Source organism: Symphodus melops (genome assembly GCF_947650265.1).
Source record: "Symphodus melops genome assembly, chromosome: 15".
Taxonomy (NCBI): Eukaryota; Metazoa; Chordata; class Actinopteri; order Labriformes; family Labridae; genus Symphodus; species Symphodus melops.
The window spans coordinates 16517033-16541457 of record NC_136705.1 but is presented as its reverse complement, the minus strand read 5'-3'; the positions used below and the strand labels follow the sequence as shown (position 1 = coordinate 16541457).

Genomic DNA, 24425 nt, shown 5'->3' with positions numbered 1-24425 from the left:
TCGGCCCTGTCTGCTGATTTAATTCCGGCTTAACATTCAGCCAAAGATTACAGGAGAACTCGGTCAGAGTTGTGAATGAATCCTCTGATACCTCTAGTGTGATGGCTGTAATGGAGACCGAGATGCTCAGTTGAGGCTAACATGCAGAGAATTTTTAATAGATTTTTCTTTTTATGAACACACTTGGTGTTTGTGTATCCATCCATGTCCTTGCTTTCTCCTTGTTTGTGTCTCCGTCCCTTCTTCCCTCTCCCCTCCTTCCCTCCCCTGGCCTGACCCTCCATCACCATATACACCATCTGCATCTCAACTCTGTCCTTGCAATCTCTGCTTCTTATGCACTCCCCTGTTTCTTCTCGTTCCTTCCTTCACAAACAACGTATACCATAGAACTTGCACAATTATTTAACCTTGGGTCTTGCTTAGACATTGTGTATCTATTTATCGACAATACATTTTGGTTTGGTATCATTCACTTCCAAATGCAATGTCAAATTTTGAGTGATTGAGTAAGTCCTTGTTGAATAGAAAAGAAAACCAAATTCATTTCCATGTATATTACTCTTTTAACACTCATCAGATCACCTGTGGTAAATCCAGCATCAGAAACCATCCCTTTTTTTCTTCAGCAAAAATCCCCTTTGATAATGTCAGTGCTTTTCAAATGTATGATTTAAATCCACATTCTGCCAAAGGAAGATACAATATTAGAGGAATGCTTTTCGCAAAATCTACCAATGTATTTCACAGCAGCCTCTCAAGTCATTGCCAAAGCTGAATCATATTTCCACGTCAAGAGCCTTCAAAGTAAATACAAATAAGAAAGCTTGTTATCTTCTTTACAGAGTATTTCAAGCATTGCCTCGCTTCTCTGCAATGGATTTCAACAGCTCAGAGCAAGAAAGTAGTCCTTCTGCAGAACATCCTTTTACTTTTCCCTGCGTCTCCCTTTCTCTCTCTCTCTCTCTGTCTAGACTTGTGAATGTTTTTCTTCAGTTCTAGGACTTTTTCATCCCAGTTTCCCTCTCTGTCTGTCTCCTGCTCTGGTGTTCACACTTTGCCCTCGCCTTTTTTTTTTCTCCCTCTCTCCCCCGCACTCTACCCTCATGTCCTCTTTTGTTCATTTTCAGGTCTTTGATGTTTCCCATACACTCGCAATAGCACACTAACTTTGTGTCTTTGTCTCATACCCTGACACACATGTGCACCCTTCCCTCCTCTCTTCCATCAATGTGTTTTGCCTTACCAGCGAAGCATTCATCCACCTCTGCCTCTCCATCCCCTCCTCTCACATCCCTTTGCCTCTCTTTGAAGTCATCAGAGCCCCAGTCGGAGCTCCATGGCACTCCAGTCAGCTTTTATCCTCACTCAGTGGAAAAAAAGGAGGGATGTATTTAGACCCCACTAGAGCACAGTCTTCTCTCCTCCTGTGTGCAATGATTCACTTGTGACTCATAGCTTTATTGGGGACTCTCTCTCTCTCTAAACAAACAAGCATTGGCCATGGCATTTTTCCATCCAAATTGACTGGAACTGTAACTGAGAGTGCCGGCCTGATTGTCCCCCCTGCAGCTCGATGCCTTTCTTGCACAATGACGAGCCGTTCTCCCAGAAGCAATCATGTCTCGATGATTAGCCGGCCATGCGATGAGTGCCATCGCGCAAATCCAATACTGAGCCAAACAACAAAAGTCACAAAACAATTGCTCCAAAGGGTACATTTTCATATGTTTGAGGCATACATTTGCATTTGCCAAACAGACATGAGATGCACCTTTTGTCCAAAAATCCGGCTCTGCTCGACCCGCCATTCTCACACACAAACACACTCAGCTTGCAGGTTGCAGTTTGGCAAGCTGCCTCCACCTGCAGCCTACTGAGGCTCACAGCTTCACACCATTAGTTCAGCTTAGCGAGCACAGCAATCTTCAGAACAGCCTCATCTATAAACCTCAGGCGCCATCTTGACTTAACTGCTTCTTTTTTTTCTGGTGTGATGCCTTTCAACACGTAGCAAAATAATGATTTTCAGCCTTACAAAAAACTTTCTATGTCCTTTTCTTCATTAGCTGCCAGTTTTCTGGAAGCTGCAATTCCAATAATTTTTCAAATCAAAAAACATGAATTTATACCAACATGTGTATCTAGAGGGCTCAGTTGACTGTTTTTTTTTTGTAATTTAAATGGAAGAAAGGAATAATGGTGGATTTCAATGTGGGTCTAATTAACTTACCTTGATGGCTATGTAATCCTAAGCAAATGCCACAAAGTGTTTTCTATTTTCATAGTAAATGATGATGTTTGTAGATAAACTTGAAAGAGTATTGTCAACTGTAAAATATGAGAGTGTAAAATAGGGTCTGCATGGAAGAAACCTGGCCTCATTAGATAAATACAAAGTCTGTCTTTCATGCTCATAGACTTGTGTACAGATGCTAATGTTAACAAGAGGGCCAAATGTATTTGATCCTGCAAATGTTTCCCCCCAGCAACAACCTCCACTTTGGACAAATGAAGCCAATGTTGCAAAAACAATGCCTCAAATGTTCACTTCACGTTAGTTACATTCATAAATTGCTATTAACTCCCATGTTAAAATGCCCACTTTAACAGCAGAAATCAACATGTTTACAGCCTGGTAAAAAAATGTTGTGTTTGACACTTTACACAGTGACCCACAGTAAATGCATCGGCTTGCTTTTTTTTTTTTTTTTTTTGTCATTAGACGCGTTTAAAGCTTACAGTTTTAAAAAATGCCACATGGTCTTTTAATGCCTCCGAAAAAAATCACAACTTTCCCATTACACTGTCATTAAAAGTCCTTGGCTTGGGTTCAGTATTTTATTTACATTAGTTTTTAGACACTGAGTTTTTATAGTGTCTATCTGAGGGTCCAGTTGACAATACAGTGTTGAAAAGCTGTGCTCTCTCATGCCATCCGTTGTGTGTCTGTGTGGTGGCTGCTTGGCATCCTGCTGACAACAACACCAGCAGTCTGTCAAATGCTTTTATCTCAAACACTAAAACAATGTGTCCAGCCCACCCTTATCTAACAGAGTGACACAACATGAGTGTGTGTATGTGTTTCAGTATGTCTATCCCAATCCATACACATTAAAATGCTCCCAAGTCATTACCAATTACATATTGCAGACTTAATTTATAACACTTCTGACTATAACGACAATAAAATCGATCATTGCAAAACTGCATCCTCCAAAATGTCCCTAAAAGTAATCAACACCTCTCTGAAGCTTCAAAAAAATACAACATAAAAATACAATTATTTAATTACATATGATCAATCACCGCTTTATTGACTGTGTGTACCCAATGGAATCGGTTGTTCACACGTCCATTACAGCGTCAGATTGTCGGACAAGAGGGGAGGTCTCAGGAGGGAAGATATGGGTGAAAAACACAACACAGAGCTTGCAGATGAAGCAACAAAGTCTTTTGCTATTATGATGGTTTTGTTTTTTAATGTTAATGCTACATGGAGTTCAGCATATTAAGAATGACCGATTGATCATACAAAACAAAAAAGAGCAACATTCTGGACAGAAAACCCAAATGAAGCAGTTTTATACGTGCACATAGATTGCACTATTCCTTCTCTTGTCGTATGCAGGTTGCAGGATATTAGTGTCATCACCCCCTTCCTCATGATCAATTTTCCTGTGTATTTCCTGCTGTGGTCTCACATCTGCTCATCCCTACTTCACTCTTCAGGGGGCTGGCAGGTAGAATTCCTGAAGAAATCAAGAGCTAAAGATTCTGCTCTTGTTCAGCTGAATTTTGTTTACACGTGCAGCTCATCCTGAAAATGTCATGCATTTGAGTTTTGTGAATGTGTAAAAATACTGATGTTAATACCAGGTTTTAAAATGATATTTTACTACCCTCGTGTATTGTAAAGTCTGTTGAACCAAAGGCCGAAATGCTTGTGGATGCACATCCAACAGTGAAGCCACAACCTTAGCTTAATTTGCACATTATTGCAGATTGTTGACACTCATATAGAGTTTGTATAGGACTAATTTCACATTTTGAATTGCTACTTTTTCTTGAACTAAAATTATCACATTGCCTGATCCACCATTTATAATTAGAACATGCTGTTTATCAGTTCCTATGTCCTTTCTTTGCATGTCTTGTAAACCTGTGACTGGACACTGTTAACAGTCTTTCTCATCTCCCAATAAAGCCCAGTCATAGATCTTGTGGACATGTATATTGGCAGCGTCTTTCATGCTGTCTGCTCCACAAAAGATAACAGGTTTTTTTTTTTTCATCTGGACCTTGAGAAGAGTGAAAAGTGACAAGGTCAGGTCTAACAATGCATCCGGATATGGTGGGAAGGGTGTCTCTATTTCTTGCAACAGACTGATTTGATTTGTTGATATTAGTTCCCCTTGTCTGTAATATCAGCCAGGCACTGTGTGAGCTGGTTTTGAAGCAAGTTAGAGAGGATAGGTCTGTGTCAAGGATAAGTGCACATCATTTTCATCATCAGGTTTCATTAAAAAAAATTGCCATCTATAAAGTTTCCGGCATGACAATGAGAGAAACAAATTCGTTAAGTCACTTTTGGAAAACAAGTTTACAACCTTGTGACCTTGTTGCCAGAGATGACATTTAGTTCTTCTATGAATTTGACGCATCATCGTACAAAACAAATGTGTACCTGATAAAAATCTGAATCCCTCCAAAAGAGACTTTTGTTTTGAAAGGTCCAAACTGTCATCATCAGTTTGATACATTCTACCTGATAAGTGTTTTAATTTCGAGTGACTTCTGTTATGAAAGATCAAGCAAAGCCTATCCTTCATCATCTCCATGGCTCTGTAGTTAAGTGTCACATGTGTTAAACGGCCTGCCTGTATCTGTTTATCCTGATGTTGTGTCCTCTGAAGTGTGCATGTGCGTTTCCTGTCAGATCCAGAGTCCTTGTCTCGTCTCTGTTGTGTGCAGGCAGCAGAAGACAGAAGAATGTCAGCCTGCCAGTATCCAGCTGCTTCTCTCTTATTGGTATTCAGGGCACACATAGCCACCCTGAGTGTCTGTTGCACGTGCCAAGGAGGAATGTGGGAAATGAGGGATATGGAGAGAGGAGGAGGAGAGGAGTGAGGTCCTCCTCCCCCTCATGTTATTTGGACCTAAAAATAGACTGCATCCTCCCTTCATTTTTTCTATTCCCAGAGCATCTCAGTTTCCACACCAAGCACCCCTGTGCTTGGTGCTCCCTGTCATCCTTGTCCTCTACCTCCCTGTCTTTTTGTCTAGTCTACGTAAACATGCTCTCTGGTGCCCCTTTGATAAGTCTCCTCAAGTGGAAAGCCAGACAGTTTGGACGCTGCTAACAGGCTCGCCTTGATGAAGGATTAACTATAGGGGTTATTTAATTTAGCACCACAGTATTCCCCAGGCCAGACTACACTGTCTAACCTCCACAACTAAAGACAGAATTATTAAATGTTCCTGAGTACAGAGTCCTTAAGAGTCAACAACTGCTGATTGCTTATCACAAATTGAATCACAGCAAGATCTCTTAAAACAAGTCTTTAATTATTGTTCTATTAGGTTTTAAAACAGGTTAATTTCACAGTTTGTGCATGGCTGACATCAGATGATAGCATGCTCATTTAGCTATGTCTGTATAATCCTATGTCGACACTTGGGGGACATTAGCCAGTTAGCTAAAATGAGGTGAAAATAAATTAAATAATACTAATAATAATAATAATAATAATAAATAATAATAATAATAAAAAATGTATGCATCTATTAGTTACTGTTTATCCAAACCATAGAAACTGTCATGTATTTCTGGCATTGAGACTCAACAACTTTTGACTGTGTCTGTGCATATACTGTATATTCAAGTAGCCTTTGCACGTCACATCTAAAAGTGAAGCAGTTTTCTTCTTCCTCTATCTCCTAATTTATGATAGTGTGCAGTTTGAGTGATGAAATCATGGTAGGTGGGCAGAAGGGATATTGGCTTTCAGTGGATTATGTTCTAGCACATGGCCAACCTTGGCTTAGTCATCGCGCCCACGGCCCACCCACCAAGAAGATGAGAGTGAGAGAGAGAGAGGCCTTGCCCTATAGGAACACTATCCCAACACCAGGCAGGAACATTAGAACATGATTTTGGAAATAAAGAGATCTGCTTAACGTAGAGACAATGGATTAAAAAAGGGTTTTGGGCTCTGTGAGTTGTACTCCAACATGATTTAGAGACTGAAATGTGAAAGTGATGAGATTAATACAAACAACAAAAATAAGACTGACAATAAAAAGTAAAACAGAACAAATGAATGTTTGTGTGAGCGTGGGATGCTGTTCCTCGGGTCAGAAAAAGCTCAGAGATATATTAGTCACTTAGCAGCGAATAAAAGAAAGTAAACTGTTTTATAAAGATTTTTTAATCAGAGTGTTACATTTGAATGTCTCCAATGATACTCTCACCTACCACTTCAACAAAACCAGCACTTCTTTTATTACTAATCTGTCTGTTGTTGGTAATATAATAACTAAAAGTCACTGATTTCAAAACGCCTTATCACTACATGTTTTTAGGAAAAGTATACTAATGCAAAAGAGAAAATTACATTTACAATAAACTACTTCCATGAAGAAAAATGGCCTTCAGATCAAGTCAACAAATCATGCTTTACTTTAGTTTGAAGCGGTAGTTAGCAATTTATTTGGCCACTGGAGGGCAGCACAACAGCCGTACTCTCACTGTAAACAAAACAAAACTGCTCTATAGTAGCACTCATGGATCATCAATCACATTGGGTCACACTCATTGTCGTAAATGCATTATTTTCTCTTTTTGGTCTCTGACCAATTAACCTAACATATTTGACTTCTTACCTGCTTTAATTTCTCATCAACTTTACAGGATTGATACTGATTATTGTTGCTTTGGTATGAATAACTTTGTCATTTTAATTGTCAAATATTTAATTTTGTAGCAGAAAATTCTGTAAAATACGAGTAAAAAACATTTGACACAATAGCACTTTGGACAGATGCCAAACAATGGTACTGCAAAAAACAAGTGCGGCAGTTCTAAGGAGCTGAAACTCTATTTGACCTTTTCTTCAACTAATAATTGAAATGAATAAAAACAAGCTCTTTCTGCAGAGCTATAAATATGTAATGGTAAACCCTCTCTTAGACCACTGATAATACTTAGATATTCTGTTGAGTCTGATGTAATGTCTAAGATAGCTATCGGAAAAAGGAATATGTTACAATCCATCAATAGTTACATGATATTTTATTTGATTTGATTCATCAATTGTGATATAACTGCTCGAAAAAATGCAACAAGAGCTACAGAAATGTCAAAGGAGGATAAACGTTTTTTTTTTTTCCCCCAGAGCAGGCATAGCAGCCTGACTTTACCTCTTATTCATGATTCTATGCTCGTCTCTTTCTCTCTGTTAGCTGCCTGCCCCCTAAGGGACGTAGATGTTGGAGAGTCTGGGGAAATATTGAACATCTTTCTGCTGCCATACGCTGGGGACACTGATTCTCTGGGGATGTGAGGGGGGAAGGTTCCAAAAAGCTGTAGAAGCGGATGAAAACACTGAGAAAAAGGGGCATTGTGGTGCAAGAGTCTGTTGGCAACCATCTGGCAACACTCTGAATTAAATAATAGTGAAAAGATCTGTCGACCAAACCAGAAAACACTGCGCTAATTTCTGATTCTGCTGCTGTGCTCCTTCGCATCCTTTTCCAATGACTTCTGACTTCAAGAAAATATATAAGTGATAATTTAACATAATGTTCATTTCAAAGAAAGGTTTTTCATGAAAGTATTAGATTGCATTAGTTTCCCTGAAATATAACTTCAGCAAGGGCAAGGCCATGGATGAATTAGCTTTAGAGAAACACTAAAATCATCCAAGAAGAATACGAACAAGCTGTTGAAATTTCACTCTGGATAAATATGGTGTATGGACTATTTCATATAGCAACAGTATCTTCAATGCATCTCTTGTGCACTATATTAGAGGAATAGAAATAGGGAGAGTATGACGCTCGAGTAAGAATAGCGATTTAAACAACAGCGATACCTTTCACTAATGATTGCTGTCATATGTGGGTAATATCCATCCTGGCTGAAGTCTTGCAGTAACAAAAGAGTGTGATAGATGTCTAGCACCACTTTACAACATTGTGACCTCTTTTACATTTATATTGATTATTTTATCTTTAAAAAAAAAAAGAGTCCGTTCAGAGTCATGGTTACAGTGGGGGAGGTGAGTTACAGGTTTGAGACGAAAGGTCTCAGTCTTGTCAAAATGAACCTGCTCGTTTCACATGTCATCCAAAGACAAGTGTCTGAAGTGTTAATAGCTTTTCAAAGGGGATGCACTCATATGTCGGCTGTCACGTAGAGGAGTGAGATGCAATGAATCATATAAACTGAGATAACCATGCAAGCTTTCAGACACTAGTCATTGTTTGAACAAATGTATGGTGTTGAACTAGGCTATACTTTCTAAAAGTAATCGGTTAAAAAGAAAGTCTTGAAAGGGAAGTGGAAACCATTTCCATATGCTCCCCTCAGCACACCTGGATGTGTTCTGTCTGAAAGAGGTGTTTTTTTGATATTGTGTTTTGATGAGTTACAGAAATCACTGGATGCAACCCCAGCCTCCGGCTCTGGCTCCACAGTTGAACAGGGGTTGAGGGAGCTGTTCTTTTAAAGGATGCTGATGTTTTAAGATCATTTATAGCATTTAATTATCAGCCTGCACTTCCACTGTTTGTTGATACGATGTTAACAATAAAGAATACAATAATTTTGCTTCATTAAATCATGGCAGTGACATTTTTATAACCAATCGTTTCACATTGATCTTTTTAAACAATGTAAACAGAGTGTTCTATAACAGTAGACTTAATGTCAATGAGTCTCTAAACCCTTCCTTCGGGGTCTTTGATTTTAGACACAGATCTGCAAATTGTATTTTACTTGTCAACACTCCTACAGGCAGCAGAAGTATAACACAATGTGCAGCGATGTACCAACAAAAGCAGTGAAGAAGAAGACTTCTAGGTATTTTTTAACCTTTAAACCAGAGTGTCCTGGCCAAAACAGGCAGCAGCTCCGTTCACAAAGTTTCAGAAAATGAACAGCCATAAATACAAATGCTATTATCAAACATTAAAAAAAGACGTGAAACAACAAATCAAACCAGCAAATATTTGAGATCTCCAACAGCCATACGTGTATAAGGCAGGAAATCTACAGCCAGATATACCTGCCCCTAAGTCCTTTAACATCTTTTTAAACGAACCTAATGAGACCTGCTCATAAAAACATGGATGAAAACATTGCTGGGTTTAAAAATACTTAAAGCTCCATTGAGGAGCTATATACGTGTCCGTATAAAACAACCAAACAAACCACTTAGGTAACCCCGAGTCAATAACACCACATGGGGAATCAAAGATCGCCTTGTTTGTCTGTAAACATCAGCCTCACTTTCATCCATTAGCAGATCAGACCTAAATCCGATCAAGCCATTAACAGGCTCTCAGTCTCACATCGAGGAGCATTTCAAAGCCAAGGAGAAACATCATGGTTGACAACATCCATTTGTAATTATCCCAATAAGCTGAAGTCTGTAGTAAGAAAGCCATCTGTCCGTCACTGTCCATCACAGCTTGCTTATGATGGTAAGACTGCTGTTGTGAGCATGAGTTTCACAGCGGCATCAGGTTTTTCTTATCACAGTACACCATCATGAAAATTATCCACAAAGCAGAACAGCACCAACTGGTGCATTATAAAACACATTAATGATATAAGGTGTGAGGAGGGAGAGGAGGAATATTTTTCATCTATAATAACTTGTGGATCTTTGCAGTATGACTGGAAGAGACAGACGCTGCAAATGGGAGTGAAGAAGTTTGCCTCTTTAGGTTTCCTTCATACTTTCTGTAATGTGATGTTATCAAAATTGACATATAAGAAAGAACAAAAAAGACAGAGGCAAGAACTTGTGTGGAAAAACTTCCTGAAAAGTGGCCACCCAAGAAACAAATGCTCTATTTGACTGATGGCTCAATGAACCGTATTCATATTGCTGCAATCTTCTTCGGAGGCCATGTTCAAGGTGGGAACCTCAAATGTTAAGAACATATCATTCTGCGTTTTTTTTTGCAGGTTCACAAATAACTTAATCATCTTTCAAACATTATTAGCAAAGAGTTGGTAGAAAGCTAACATTAGATGCCATCTAAAGGTAGCTTCAAAAGCTCTGAATATATTGTTGTAACTTGATTCCTGATCACTACCAAGATTTTTACTATCAATTATGTCTTTTAACTTTTATATGACACAAGCATAATCATTTTAACAACATTTTGCATTGGGAAAAATGGCCTACAGAATGTAGGTTTATATTCAACAGCAAATTGATGAGTGCAATCGTCAGTGAGGCTTCCCAATAGCTCTAAGTTGCAGATGTTGTTCAATGACTAATCACGGTTTTGCATAGTTTGCCTCACAGGATATAGAAATAAAGCTTTAGTTTGGATGGAGTAATTGCCTTCACTCCAGGCAGTGTTGTCACCTGAGCATCTGTTCCTGGCATTCAATGATCCTTGCCTGCTGTGTAACAGACGGTTCTCCCGGCTCCATCTTAAAGGGAGAGCCTGGGCATATGAAATGGGTATCAAAGAGACAATGAAGATATGAAATATACAGCCTCATGTAAAAATAAATAATCTCAAGGCATGAGAGTTTGAGAAATTAATTCAAAATTAAGTGCATTATAAATCTGGGTTGTTTATGGCATTACTACTTTTTTGCCCGTTGCTTTTCTCTCATTGATTTTGTACAGCCTAAACCCCATGTAACCCAGATGACCCACATTATATGTCACCTTTGGATCCCTCGTCCCTATGTTTACATTGCTTCAGTTTCATATACCCCATATGATTTATTCTTTATTGTCTATATATTCTTTACTACTGCTTTTTTCTTTTCCAGTACTATTACTGTGTGCATCGGCAACTTAGTTTATTCTAAATGAGCTTATGTAACTTCATCTAATTCCAAGTCCCTCTGGTTCTATCTGATAAGAATTCAGCAATGGTTTTGTTATCAATAAATTGCTCACACTGAATGGTCCTACAACGTGATGATTGATAAATGGTTGGTGTAGTATTGGATGATGATTTGTTTTTTCCCTTTTTTTAATGTTTGTATTCAATATGTGTTTTTCTGGACTGGACATGTGATAGCAAGGAACATGCTGTTATTACATTTTCAGGTGGGAAAGTGTAACTTTCACACAACAAAAGAATTGATCAATTAATTGAGAATAATTTTGGAAAGCAAAAGTCCTGTCCTCTATATCCTGTCTACTGATACTATCTATATCTCTCTCTTTCTATTACCTCCTGCTTACCCCCCGGCTTCCCTCACAACCATTTTTCTTTCTTCTCTCTTATGAATGAGTGATGGCGAGCTGCCAAAGATGTCCTTGTGATAGTGGTCACAGACTGTGTTGCTGTGGTAACTCCGAGACTTAAGATTCATGGCATCCATTCAACAACCCTGTCAGCATGAGCTCAATAAGTTCCCCCACCTTTCTGCAGGGTAATTTTGTTTTGAATGCCCAAGTGGTGCAGTGCTGCACAGGTGCAGGCTCAAGTGTCTGGCTGGCTGTGTTTAAAATGATCTGGCAACGCAACAATGTCTTATTGGTGAACATAAGCTAGTTGTCAAGCGAACCTATTTATTGTATTATCCGTCTTTTCCTTTTCAAGGACACATTTGCTGTATTGTTGTATAGTCAAAGGTTTTGTCGTATTTTGTTTGACATGAAAATGTTTTATTTTAGAACAGATTGGTTTGCCAATTCCTAATGACAGTACAGGAACTGGACTTAAGAGGGGGACAAAAACAATATTCCCTTCGAATTGTGAGCGTAAAAACATCTTATTTTTGCTGATCAGAAAATGTGAATCACATTAAATGTGTTATTATAAATCCTACATTTATTCATCTGCATGTAATATATTAACATAATCGTCCACATTGTTTTGAGTGAGGGTTATTTTGTTATTATGCCATATAGTATACTGTAAGCCCACATAAATAAAATTGTACAGCTGATCAGCAAACCTAGTCATTAATGTAAAGTTATTCAAGGGATAAGGAAGCTGTGATTTAGTATTCAGGGTTAAATGTTGAAATGCTTATGATATCCTCCAAGTTGTGTGAAATAAATATCTGACAACAGTTATCATTGCATTGCTTCCCAATAAATCTGAAAAAAAAGTGGACTATGTTAGCTGCATTTCAAGGCAAACAACACATTGTATGCTGTTTGAGGACATTTTGGGCTAAGATAAGAGCTAATGTTAGATAGCTAAACAGCTGACAGTTTATTGATAACTTAATTTTTATAGGGAGGATGTCTGTGAGATAGGAATTTATCCTTATCATCATAACATCATTAAAGATTTTGTTAGCAAGGAAGTAATGCTACTGTTAGCTGTTTTATGTACCTATCTTATTGGTTATTTGCAACTATGTTGTTTTAACTTGTTTATATACTTGTTTTACACCTTGAGTCAGACGGAAATGGCTGCACTTTAAATTTTGACAAATACTGTATTGGGTAAAGGCACACTCACACTACGCAATCCATTCTGGCCCCTAATGCCCTCTTTGTTTTACTAGTGTGTGTTTTCTGTACCGTACGCTTCCTTGGCACTAGCATGGTTGGAGGAAGTTGGGCTTCGACAACGTAAGATTTCTCATGCACGAGCTCAAGCATGAGAATGCAACATGTAATCATTCCCCATCTTGCAAAATCTAAAAATCCAGGATTTTAAGGGGGCTGTATAAAAAAAAAAAAAGCCACAAGGTCAGCGAAGTTCCAGACTTGTTCTCTGTTGCTGGACTATAGTAGAGACATTTCACGGTGCTGTTATCACACAGTCTATGGTCGCTATTTGACAACCACGAATATTCCATTTCCTTGTAGAAAAACTGCTCTGGTGCTCTCCTAATGATGGGTGAACGGAGGGACCATACTCAGGCCCGATTGAGCCTGGAGAAGTGTGAGTGAAGGCCAATGGGCGACTGGGGCATGTGTGACAATCGTTACTTTTTTCTTACTTTGAACTGTGTGATTGATCAAGTAAAAGATATGTGGTGAATATCAAAGCTTTATCAGGTCCTGCTTTTGTCTACCAAAGGTACTGTAGACAAATACCTTGGCTCAGCATTACTCAGCTTTGTTTAAATGAGTAGCGGACCCCTTCATGCCTTTGTTCATATCATTTACAGATGAACAGAAGTCAGTCCCCAGAGCTTTAGCGCTTATACTGTATAAGAAGTGATCATCTAATTAAGGCTGTTTTGAAAAAAGTTGCTTTAGTTCATCAAGTGTCGAGATTTCTCCACCTCAGGCTAATCTAGGTCACCACTGAAAAGGATCTGCATCATTTGAATATGTCATTGCTGCATACAGTCGCAGGAGCGAAGAGCTAGACTCAAGCATGTCTATTGAGGACAATTAAGCAGATGAAATAATGTCTCTGATAACATGAAACCATAAAACTGGAGGTGCAGGTATTTAAGACATGATTGTTTTACCAGTATTCTGTCTTTACTTGTCCCCATAGAGAACACTGTGCTTTTGGAGTTGCTCGGCATGCAAATGCTTCAGCCTGTTGGCAAGAGACGTGAGTCATTTGTTCTTAACAAAGCACTTCACTATAAGCTTTACTGAAGCTTCAGCATAGATCGCTGAGTGGTTTTGTTGCCATAATATTGATCCTTTTAAAAGTTACTGACCTTGAATCCGCCACAGTGGGCTGTATTTATTAATTTCTTTGAAAACCACTGCTGGTTTTTGAGGGCAAACTAAATATGAAATACAATCTCTCTGCCTCCGCCACAGTTTCTGCCTCATTCACCAAACAGACGACCGCAGTTTGAAAGGAAATGAGATCAAGCTACTGCAAAGACTGTTTTATCTAGTCAGGCTGTCATGCTATATAGCCGCAGGTTCTATTTAGGCTGCTCTCGCAGCGCCAGACTTGAGCTGGGAGTCACCTATTTTGAAGTTGTGGTTTTTTAATGTTTAATAGTCCCCACATTCTGGATTCAGAAGCTTTGATAATATACAAGTGACTTTGTGTGCTTGTGTGGGTAAGTACATCTCTGAATTCTGTCAGAGTGTATATGCTCTGGTTGCAATGTGACTGAATATCGCTGTGTGCTTTGTGGGGCATGCAATGACGGGAATAACTGTGTTCCTGAGTGTGTGTCTGTGGAAGCATGTGTTCTTCTGTGATGGATGATGCAGAATTGGGAGTTATATCCCTTCTACTCGTGTAGACACAATTGTCCTCAGATGGCACTGTCAAGGTAATCTCTCTGTACATCTGGTGCAGGAGCGTTCACCCATCACAGCCCAGGTAACGAGACAAACAGAGAGAGAGAGAGAGAGAGTGAGTGAGTGAGAGTGAGTGAGAGTGAGAGAGAGAAGAAATGAAGGAAAGTAGAAAAGTAGAGCTTTCAATTTCCACAGCACACAGTCTTTTTTTTTTTTTTTTTTTTTTACATCTGCACAGATGGACATATGACATTTGGTTGAGTGTACTAATATAAATATAAATACATGTCTTTCTAAAAGTGTAACTAAGGATAAACTTACTTTTTACAGCAAGTCAACTTTACAAAAAATCCTTTCAAGTTATATTTTGTAAGTGGGCATCTACACCATGCCCAGCTTATTCATCAATATCTTGATAGGTTCTTTAAATATCCCACTGTCCAAAAGGGTTCAAAGCACATTGGTAATGATGATCTGCATTTTCTGTTTCACAACACATTCAGCTAATCATATGCATTTGTTTACGCAAGGTAAATCTAGGCCAATAACAGAGACGTATGGCTTCACATATTAAAGAGTGAAACCATTATACGCTGTAGGCTGTGATGCCCATTTTAAATATCCAGGTCATAGAGGTTTGAGCAATATCAGCGTATTGAACATTCTCAGTTATTCCATAAAGCTGCCTTATTGACACACCACAGTAAAGTAATTCAAAGAAACTAGGAGCTTTTAAAATAATTATCAGCGATAAAGTGGGAAACAGAGGTAGACACTCTTCACATGGACGAAATAAAAGTTTACATGGACTGTTTCAAAGAGGTTTACAGAGCCTGATGATGTTAACAACTGGTTTGCTGTACTTTACAATGTGTATTGAAGGTGACTTGAAAATTGGGGTTGAGACAATAAACGCATTGGCTCTTTTACATGTACAATTGGACTCTAGCAGTCGCCACCTGCTGGCTTTGGAAAGACTGCAGGTTTAAAGCAATTTGGATGAAAAACTAATGGCTATGTTGCTTCAAATATACAGCAAATAGCTAAAACACCTCTACTTTTTTACCATAGACCCCAGGGCAGAACCTTTCATTCTTGCTGGAGTAACTAATAAAGGTCACATTAAAATGAGCCACCTGAGGAGAGACAATAAAGTTTTGTGAAATGTCCTCTTTAAAATGCCTGACCTTCTTGGTGTGCTCAATACTGAATCAATCTAACTACCAATCCTTTTATCCCCCCCCTCTTTTCTTAGAAACAGCCTGTTAAATAAGAGACTTTATGGTGCACTTAACAACGGCTAAAGAGAAATCCGAGAGGCTAGCATTGATTCACAAACCCAGTTTGAAAATGTTTTTTCTTCAAACAGTGCTTCACAAGATTCTGATTGCACTCCGAGTGCACTCCCTGATAGTCTTTGAAGTGCTTAGAGCCGTGTGCTGAAGCTCAGTATGTGCTTATATACGGAGCTTTTGTTAGTCACTTTATATGTACTGAGTCCTGTGCCATCATTATTCAATGATTCACACTGTGCTGCCAAAACACTCTTATCTGTGAAGAGGCTGCAAAGATGCAGTCAGACAGCTCTGGATGGGTGGGTGGGTGGATAGGTGGGGGACAGAGAAAGAAAGAGAGAGAGAGAGAGAGAGAGAGAGAGAGAGAGAGAGAGAGAGAGAAAGAGAGACTCTAGCCGTCTCTTCCTTACCCTAGCGGGAAATGACTTGCCTCTCTTCCTCGCAACATGAAGCCAGAGAGCATCCTGACTTCAAGAGCTTTAGATCCTGAATATTCACGCTGGTGGCATTTTACCGTGTGTAGGCGGTGAGGGTTTGCAGAGATAGGAGAGTGTGTGTGAAGTATTGATCATTGTTGCTGTTGTCCTTGTTTGCTCTGTGTCTCATAGTGCCAGTTTACTCACCGAGAAAGACAGTGAGAGATTGAAACAGAGAGTGAAGGTTGGCATTATAAGGCACAGTCATTCAGCGCAATTGAGCTGAACACCAACGGGATTCATTTAGAGCGATATGTTTATAGGCAACAAAAGGAATGATGCATGCTACGAATGAAATGAGGCCACAAGAACTGTGGTTATCTTGTTTTTCTATGCACTACTTTAGGAGATACAGTTTTGTAAGCTGGGTTATATAATCATATCATATGTTTTAATCTTAATTTGCCAGTGTTGAGTTTCTAACTCAAATTACAAACACATCTTTAGCCTTTGCAACCTCTCTGCCTTTGATAACTGTAATTGAAGACGGAAACAAAGACTTTATGATACACTTGAACTGTTTGATATTTCTGGACAGAAAGAAATAGGTATTGATCTATTCATTGCAACGAGAAAAAAAAGTGCCCTTCAAACATCCCTTTGGTTACTGTATTTAACTTTGCTCTGTCATTGTCACTTATAGGCACCGATAACTAACTTGGGAGATTTTTTGACTCGAGGGCATTTGACTTGCTACAAGCTTAAATTCTCACAATATGCTACGATACGAGCTCATTAACTGCCAACTAAAGTGGTCACAGATTTACATTTCAAACCCAGTGGGGTTTTTTTTATAACCGTCTTACCTGCACAAAAACCTTTCTTTGCACAAAATGGAATTGGCCTTCGAAATTTGGTTACCTTTGCAAGACAAGTTTGACAGATAAATAACTTGTCAAACTTGTGTTTCATTCCCGGGCGGAGATAAAATTAAATAAAAGTGAGAATAAAAAAAAAAGATGACGCTTGTTGGTCGGACTTTGAAAGAAAGTTCAAGCTTCAATGTGATGTCAGTGATATGATTTAAAAACATGAATTTCACCTGCCTGATCTGAGTTGCGTTGGCTTTTATTATGTGCTGTTAGCTTTCTGAAAGAGATCTTTCTTTCTGATCTACTATTTATTATCCTTTTACAGTGTCTCTATTGATCTGTCCTAGTTTCCAGTCATTTTTAATTTAGATTGTATTTGGAAATATTAATTGATGGAGAAAAAAACCCCACAATGATCAACAATATAGGCAGCAAAATGTTCAACTACAACCACATAAAGCTGCAGCTTTGTCTGATAGCAGGTTAATGGTACATTTATGGATCTTAATGAACTTGAATGAAGTCCTATTATCTTGTCGAGCATTGTCATGGATTCCTAATGTATTTTGGGGAGGTTTTATGAATTCTCTTTTTGTAGACTTTAGTAGTAGTTCAGGAAAACAGCCAAATGTCTGCCTTTCTAATGACCTGTAATATGTATTTTAAAAGAATCGGTGCACTTTTAACATCATGGCAATAAAAAAAGTGATGTAATGGACTTCCTTTTGCGTCTGTAATTACTTCTCTTTGCTACAAGGCTTAAAATGACATACAATAATAGATTTGATTGATACTAATTGTTAAAGAGTCAAGCATCCCAGGTTGGAAAGCAGCATTCATAGCTGTATGCCACAGTGTTATAGTAACACTTCAAAAGAGGAGCCCAGGTTCTCTTGGCCCTAATGAGTGGAAGCAGACATTCATTCATTCAAGTACAGACACTAAAAAAAAAACATCACACTTAAATTAATTAAGCCCCAGACCTCATGCCCATGACTGCCTCCTTTCATACTAATCCTCTAATAATAATGCTATCACCACTAGCTGTGTAGTTGTCTGTCCTAAAGGATAAACCTGACAGCTTCACTACATCTGAAAAACGCAAAATTGACCATCACTAATGCAGCGAGAGCAGAAGATCCTTTACAGGGAAGGGATGTAAAGCAAGCAACACATCTGTGTTTGATAATGTGGCCCACTTTCTTTAGTGTATATGAATGTGTTGCACGACCATTAAGCTTTCCGTGCACATTTTCCATTTTCACACTAAGAGGGATTTTTTTTTTCTCAATATCTCTTGGCATCGGATCCAGCTGACATATCAGGGCTGTGCTCTTCTCTCAGATCTTCTGCCTTCTGTGTTCTTGGAAAACATGGCTGCCTTGTGTTGCCTTGCCAGGCCCTTGAGACAACTCCCAGAACATTTCTGTCTCAGTGACTTGTGCAAAGGTTTGTGTGGTCACATCTGTATGTGTGTGTGTAAAAATCAGTCAATGCGGAACACAGCACATTTGTGTCTGCAATGTCTGTTGAAGGACATTGCACGTTTCTGTTGGCTGCTTTAGGACGCACTGCACATACTCTAACATTAAAAAAAACTATGTTGCTGGACCAACATTTCTGCTGCAGTTGCAGAGTTCACCTCACAATTTAAAGTGGTACAAATCACAGAAAAAAAAATCAGACAGCAGTTACTGTTATTTACCAACTGCCTATCCTTTCCCTCTGCCCCCTGATGACACGGCTTAGCCCTGCAGGAACCTGTGTGTATGTGTTTACCCTTTTGTCTTGCTTACACACAATCTCCTCTTACCAAGGCCAGCTCATGAAAAATGCTCACTCTCTCCCCTGTTTTCTCTGCCTCCACTTCTCTCCCTCTGTTTTGTCCAGATGGAGGAGGTAATAGCGCGCATGCAGGATGAGAAGAATGGCATCCCCATCCGAACTGTGAAAAGTTTCCTAACCAAGATCCCCAGCGTTTTTTCAGGTAAGCTTTTTATTTCTCTTTTACTCTGCTCTGCCGCGCCCTCCTCGAGTCATCTATTTTCTTCTCCACTTGGCTCCCACCCACCAAGTACCAAACCAGTACATCTTGCCAAACAAACGCTGAAAGTATTTGGAGAGTTGTCCACTCTGCATTTCGCACCAGCAGTGCCAGAATGTCAAGAGGATTGTATTGAATGTCTGAGCTGTGCAGACTAATAGATAAGAAAGCAAGCTGTAGTGATACTCCATAAAAGGTGAGTTAAGTTAAAGACTGCATTCAAAGGCCAAGAGGAGTGAGGAGAGCATCACTTTCATGTTTCCTGTGCAGGAAAATGGAAAACAAACAACACACTGCTGTTGGTATATAAATTAACACAATATGGAATTAAAATGGTATCATCCCAAATCCTTCCCAAATGTTTAAGCTTTACCATTTGTAATCTATTCTACTGTCACATATTTAGAATAAATATGTGCTAAATTATTAATGTGAATTATAGATGTGATTCTAAGATTTTCCCTGAAGGTCCTTGTTAATCCAAATTGTGCACAACCCTCCTTTATGCAGGAGCACAGACACACGTGGATATACGTTTGAAAAACAAAGTGTAGCTGCAGTGACATTAGTGCTTTGAAGGGCAGTTAATGCACAATCTCTCTGTCTCTCTTCTTTTCTTTTGATCCCAAGTCTTTTCTAGATGAATCACTTTCGCTCTGATTAAGCAACATAAGCTCAGATACTTCTCTGTTCTCATCTATTTTTCTCAGATATTGTACACTCAGTGCATTTAGAGAACATCCCTTCTTGCTGTAGGAAGATGACAGAATAACAACAGATGGCTGGTTATGTATATCTCTGTTTAGTTCTTGTTTTCTCTATGTACAGTACTTTCACATTTTCCCTACAGGGAAAACAAAGTTTATATTTAACTGCAGCATGTCTTAAAACTACATCATTAAATAAATATTCAGATATAGCGTGGTCAAAAAAGGGTTAGCGTTAGTGTGGAGTTAGAAGTGTAAATGTGCAGTGTTTTAGGACTTTTTCAATTTTCCTCCAAGTAGTGCTCAGACCTCGTTCACAATGACCACCCTGAAGCCAAAGCCTTGAACACAGACAAACTTGAATTTGAACATGAATTGTTTCAAATCCTATTGAATCTTGCTTCAAATGTAGACAAACATGTATTGATATTTAGTGCGAAGCGTCACAAAACAACTGTCACATCATTAAGTCTTTGATGATTCCCAAATTGCGTAAAAAGTCCACATCAGCGTCCCCACTCACTTGATGATTTCACTGTGGGACAGCACTAAGCATTCACACACCAGAAAGGCCCTTCACAGTCAGTGTGGAGGTTTTGGATTTATCCGTTCTACCTGCACAAAATGCTTCTTCTATGCATGGCATTTTCTACGGGTTCAGCGCGGACAAAGGCTCCCCTTAGCTCCCCCTTTGTGAAGAACACAGCCACTTGTGTTCAGTGGAGCACTCGGCCAAGCTGAAAGCACAGCAGCCAGGGATGAAGACCATGTTGCTTCTGTGTGTTTTTTTCCTCTTCACCACTTAAACAACATTTTCTTTGATAGAACACATTGATTTGTTTACCTGACTTTCTTCTTCAGTTGTTGAATTTATTCACTGTTACAGTCAAAACACTTGCTTTCAATTGATGGTATCGCCAAGAAAACAGGCACATCTAAATCCAATATTGAGTTGTTTTCTTAGAATAACTGTTGCGCCTTCCTTCTTTAACTGCTGAGCAGAGCAACATCATTGTAATTGATAGTCTTTCTGATACAATAACATTTTACTAAACAGTTGCTCATATTTTTTATGGCTGTAAATCAAATAATCGTAACATGAAGGAAAACTTCTGGAGCACACGGTTAATTCAGATATTTTAATACAGCATATGATGCACGTGTTAGCACATGAAGTTTTCCTCCAACATTAGACTATTACAGTCATGGTTATTAGTTAAAATTGCAATCATTCTCGCAAATTCTGCATGCACCATTAATAGAGTATTATGAAAATGTTCTCATCGCTCAAGTTTTTCCTTTATTTAAAACAAGTTTGTGAATTGAGTGAACACATCTAAAGGGCTGAAAGAAAACCACCAAACATTACTAATAATTATGAATATACTTCACTATACAAAATGTGTCAATTTAGGTCAATCCCTTCAGAGTTAAACTTTTATATTGTTTATTTAAAAACTCAGATTAAATATAAATGTATCAACTATGATGTTTAATGTATAAGCTAATGTCAAGCTCAAACAGAGCAACCTACTACAGGTTAGCATCATCAACTTAAATCATCTTAAAAGAGGCCATGAGTCATCTTTCTGAAACCAATCGAACATTAGATGAGTTAGTAGTCCTTCATTGTTAAGCACGCTTACCCCCGCTTATTTTGAATCCGAAACACTCTGTTGTAGCTTTACTCAATGTAGTCTATGTGTGACAAACTAAAGGAGGTTATAAAGTCACACCTTAAGAATCTGCATGATAAACCTCAGACACCAGTATGTGCTTATTAAATCCAAAAATTGGTTCCCTTTTTTAAATATAAGTATCAGCATTTGTCATGGCTCTCAGTGTAAACTAACCATTCAGGTGTGAGAGATGACATTTCAAATAAACAAACAAGAAAGAGATGTTTTATGTTTAAAGAATTATACAGCTATTAGAGCAACTCTTCAACATTGTGAACGTTACTAAGGTTTTATACTCTTTGTTTGAGAGATAGTTAAATTCTTATGCACACATACACACACATGCACAGCCCAATCTATGTGCATGATATTAATCAATTCAGAGAACAGCCTTGTCAGAGGATTACCTTACACGTCTCATTTAAGCTCGCTCTTAGAAAGTGGGTCAATTTTGATAGTGTGAAAATGGGGTTGTATTAATGATGTTAATCCATGGAAAATCTCATCTGGTTAAGAGGGCGACGAGAAGGAAGTGGGTGCAGTGAAAGAGAAATGGAGAGAGACACAACACAGACTGACAGAAAGATGGCTTGATGGACAGAGAGACAGCCACAGGGACCGACTTTCTCACTGCATGAATTCCCTCATGTCTCCATTTCACACCTTTCCTCTGCATTCTGTGGCTGTCTTCAGCACACCTTCACCTGGCAGCATGACAGACTGAAATAATAGCTTGGAAAATACAGTATATATTTAGCCAGGCTGCCAGAGTCACATGTTGCGGTTGGGTGTGAAATGCCCAGGGGGTAGTGGGTGTACTTCTGAGATGTGAAAATGATTTAGTTAAATGCTCAAATGGAGAACGTTTAATGCAAAACAACATCCAAAACGCATTTAAAAAACACTTTTTAACACAGCAATCTTTAGATCCTTATTTAAAATAGCACTTTTGATGCAACAGTGAAAGCTGCATCAAAATAAATAAATAACTCTCCTCTCCTCTCCTCCAATCTTTTGTCATCTCAAACTATAAGTTTTAGGGTTTTTTTTTTTTTGGTAGGAAATATTCATTGACTTATTAAGCTAAACAATTGTAACTGTTTGTCTGTGCTGTGACTCAGAGTCAGACAAATTGTGTTGTAAGTGTACACAGCTGATGCTTCATTATGCCATTGTCCCTATCTGGTCATTTATATTAATGGACTATACAGCTTGGAGAGGGTGCCAGAAAAGAAAATTTGGTAATGGATGGCCTATTACCCGCCCACATTGTGCAAGGCGAGAGGAATTGGTATTCATTGCGATGACGGGAGGTGGGCTGGGTTAAGAGTGTCATTGTCTTCTCTTTCATTTGCATCTATATACAAAAAGGGGTTTCTGCACACTGAATATATTAGAAATGTCAGTAATTAATATTTATGTATTTTCTCTTCTCTCAGGTTCTGAAATCGTACAGTGGATGATCAAGAATCTGGTCATTGAGGATCAAGGTAATTGAGCTGGACTGCTTCCATCAAGGGCACACAATACACATAGAAAATAGGAACTTAGGTATTGAAGGCTGGCTGCTGATTTGTTCCTTTCAACAACACAGTCCATAGAGCTGCAGACATAGACTTAGACAACAGTATACTTTTAAGCCTTAACTGTTTGCATCTGACCTCACAATTACATTGCAGATATGTTACTGGTACTTTCTGGGGAACCTGTTCGACTCTCGCTGTAGCCTATTAGAACTAGTTTGGTTCTCGCTGAGCTGTCCTCTTTCTGTCCTTGAACTTCAGCAGAGACTGCAATCCGTGTTCTTCTTCTCCCACGTTTTTTCTTTGTCATTATTCTTGGTTCATTCCAGTGTGATAAAAGTAGAACTTGAATGTCTAACGGGAGAAGGCAGATCATTAGTAGAGCCCCTCGTTGCACTTACAATGACTCAAAAGTGAGCAGGATGAGCTGTGATTAATATGAAAAAAAGGTTCACAAAGTTGCTCGCATAAAAGATAATTGTAGCCAACAATGTGAATCTTTTCAGGGATTTGTGAACTGAAGGTGTGGATCTGGATCGTCGGATTGTTTATGTGTGTGGGTTTGCGTTCCAGTGTTTGTCTACTCGAATGTGTTGCCTCGGGATTGTACAGCATGTTTATTGTTGTGATGCTAAGCTGACTCATCAGCTCATAATTCCTTTGTGTCGTTTCATTTGTATGCAAGGATCTGCTTATCTTTTCTATGGTTGCCCGTTGCTTGTGTTTACATCATTTTTCTGCACCCACATGTTGTGTACGGGGTTGTGCTGCTGACTTTGTAGGATATTTATGGGTATTTGTGAGATTTGTTATTTTCACAGGGAAAAGCAGCTAAACTTTTCTGAGATGGACAGACTGTTCCCATACTTTCCTTTCATGTGTTTCTTTCCTAAACCTCAAACTGCGCCATTATAATATAGCTGTATCCTGATGCCTTTGGTGTGGAAAAAAAGGGCAACCCCCCCCAATCAACTGTAAACAATCCTCCAATCACTTCTGCTTGATAAATTGGGTCTAAAACGCTTATGCTGCATTTGTTGCTATTCTCTTATGGACAGGCAATGACTCATTTGTAAAGAACAAAACAGAACTCAATGAAAATTATCAAAAGTCCAGAGAAGTCTGAAACGTCTAGAGGCAAATGTTCTTTGCCCTTTAGTTACTTTATTTGTTCACTTTTATTTGTAAACTTGCAAAAACCATGCTGTCGACCATCCTGCGGTTGTGAAAAGAGTTTTTGAGAAAAAACTAAGTGACTTCAGCACAAAACTCCTGGTGGAGCTGAAGATCACAGCAAGTGAAATGCAATTAATTTGGCTCACATGCACGACAGCAGCGTGTTTATTATGTTATGAGGCGGATGAGCTTATATCAAAGTTGCAGGAGATTTGGAGGATTTTTTTTTTTATACTAAATAAATTCCGGAGATAATTTCCTGACACACTCCAGATGAACTCATTATCATCCTATTTCACAATCTCTGAAGTCCCAAATCC

General features: G+C 38.8%; 1 protein-coding gene across 2 annotated transcripts in view; it reads left to right on the top strand.

Annotated features, from left to right (window-relative positions):
- Positions 1–24425, top strand: part of rgs7a (regulator of G protein signaling 7a) — a 48880-nt gene that overhangs the window by 7930 nt on the left and 16525 nt on the right. For both annotated transcript variants that reach the window (XM_079363107.1, XM_079363106.1), the window contains exons 3-4: positions 18867–18963; positions 22846–22896. In XM_079363107.1, the coding sequence (XP_079219233.1) occupies positions 18867–18963; positions 22846–22896 (148 nt within the window). The remainder of the gene's footprint in view (positions 1–18866; positions 18964–22845; positions 22897–24425) is intronic.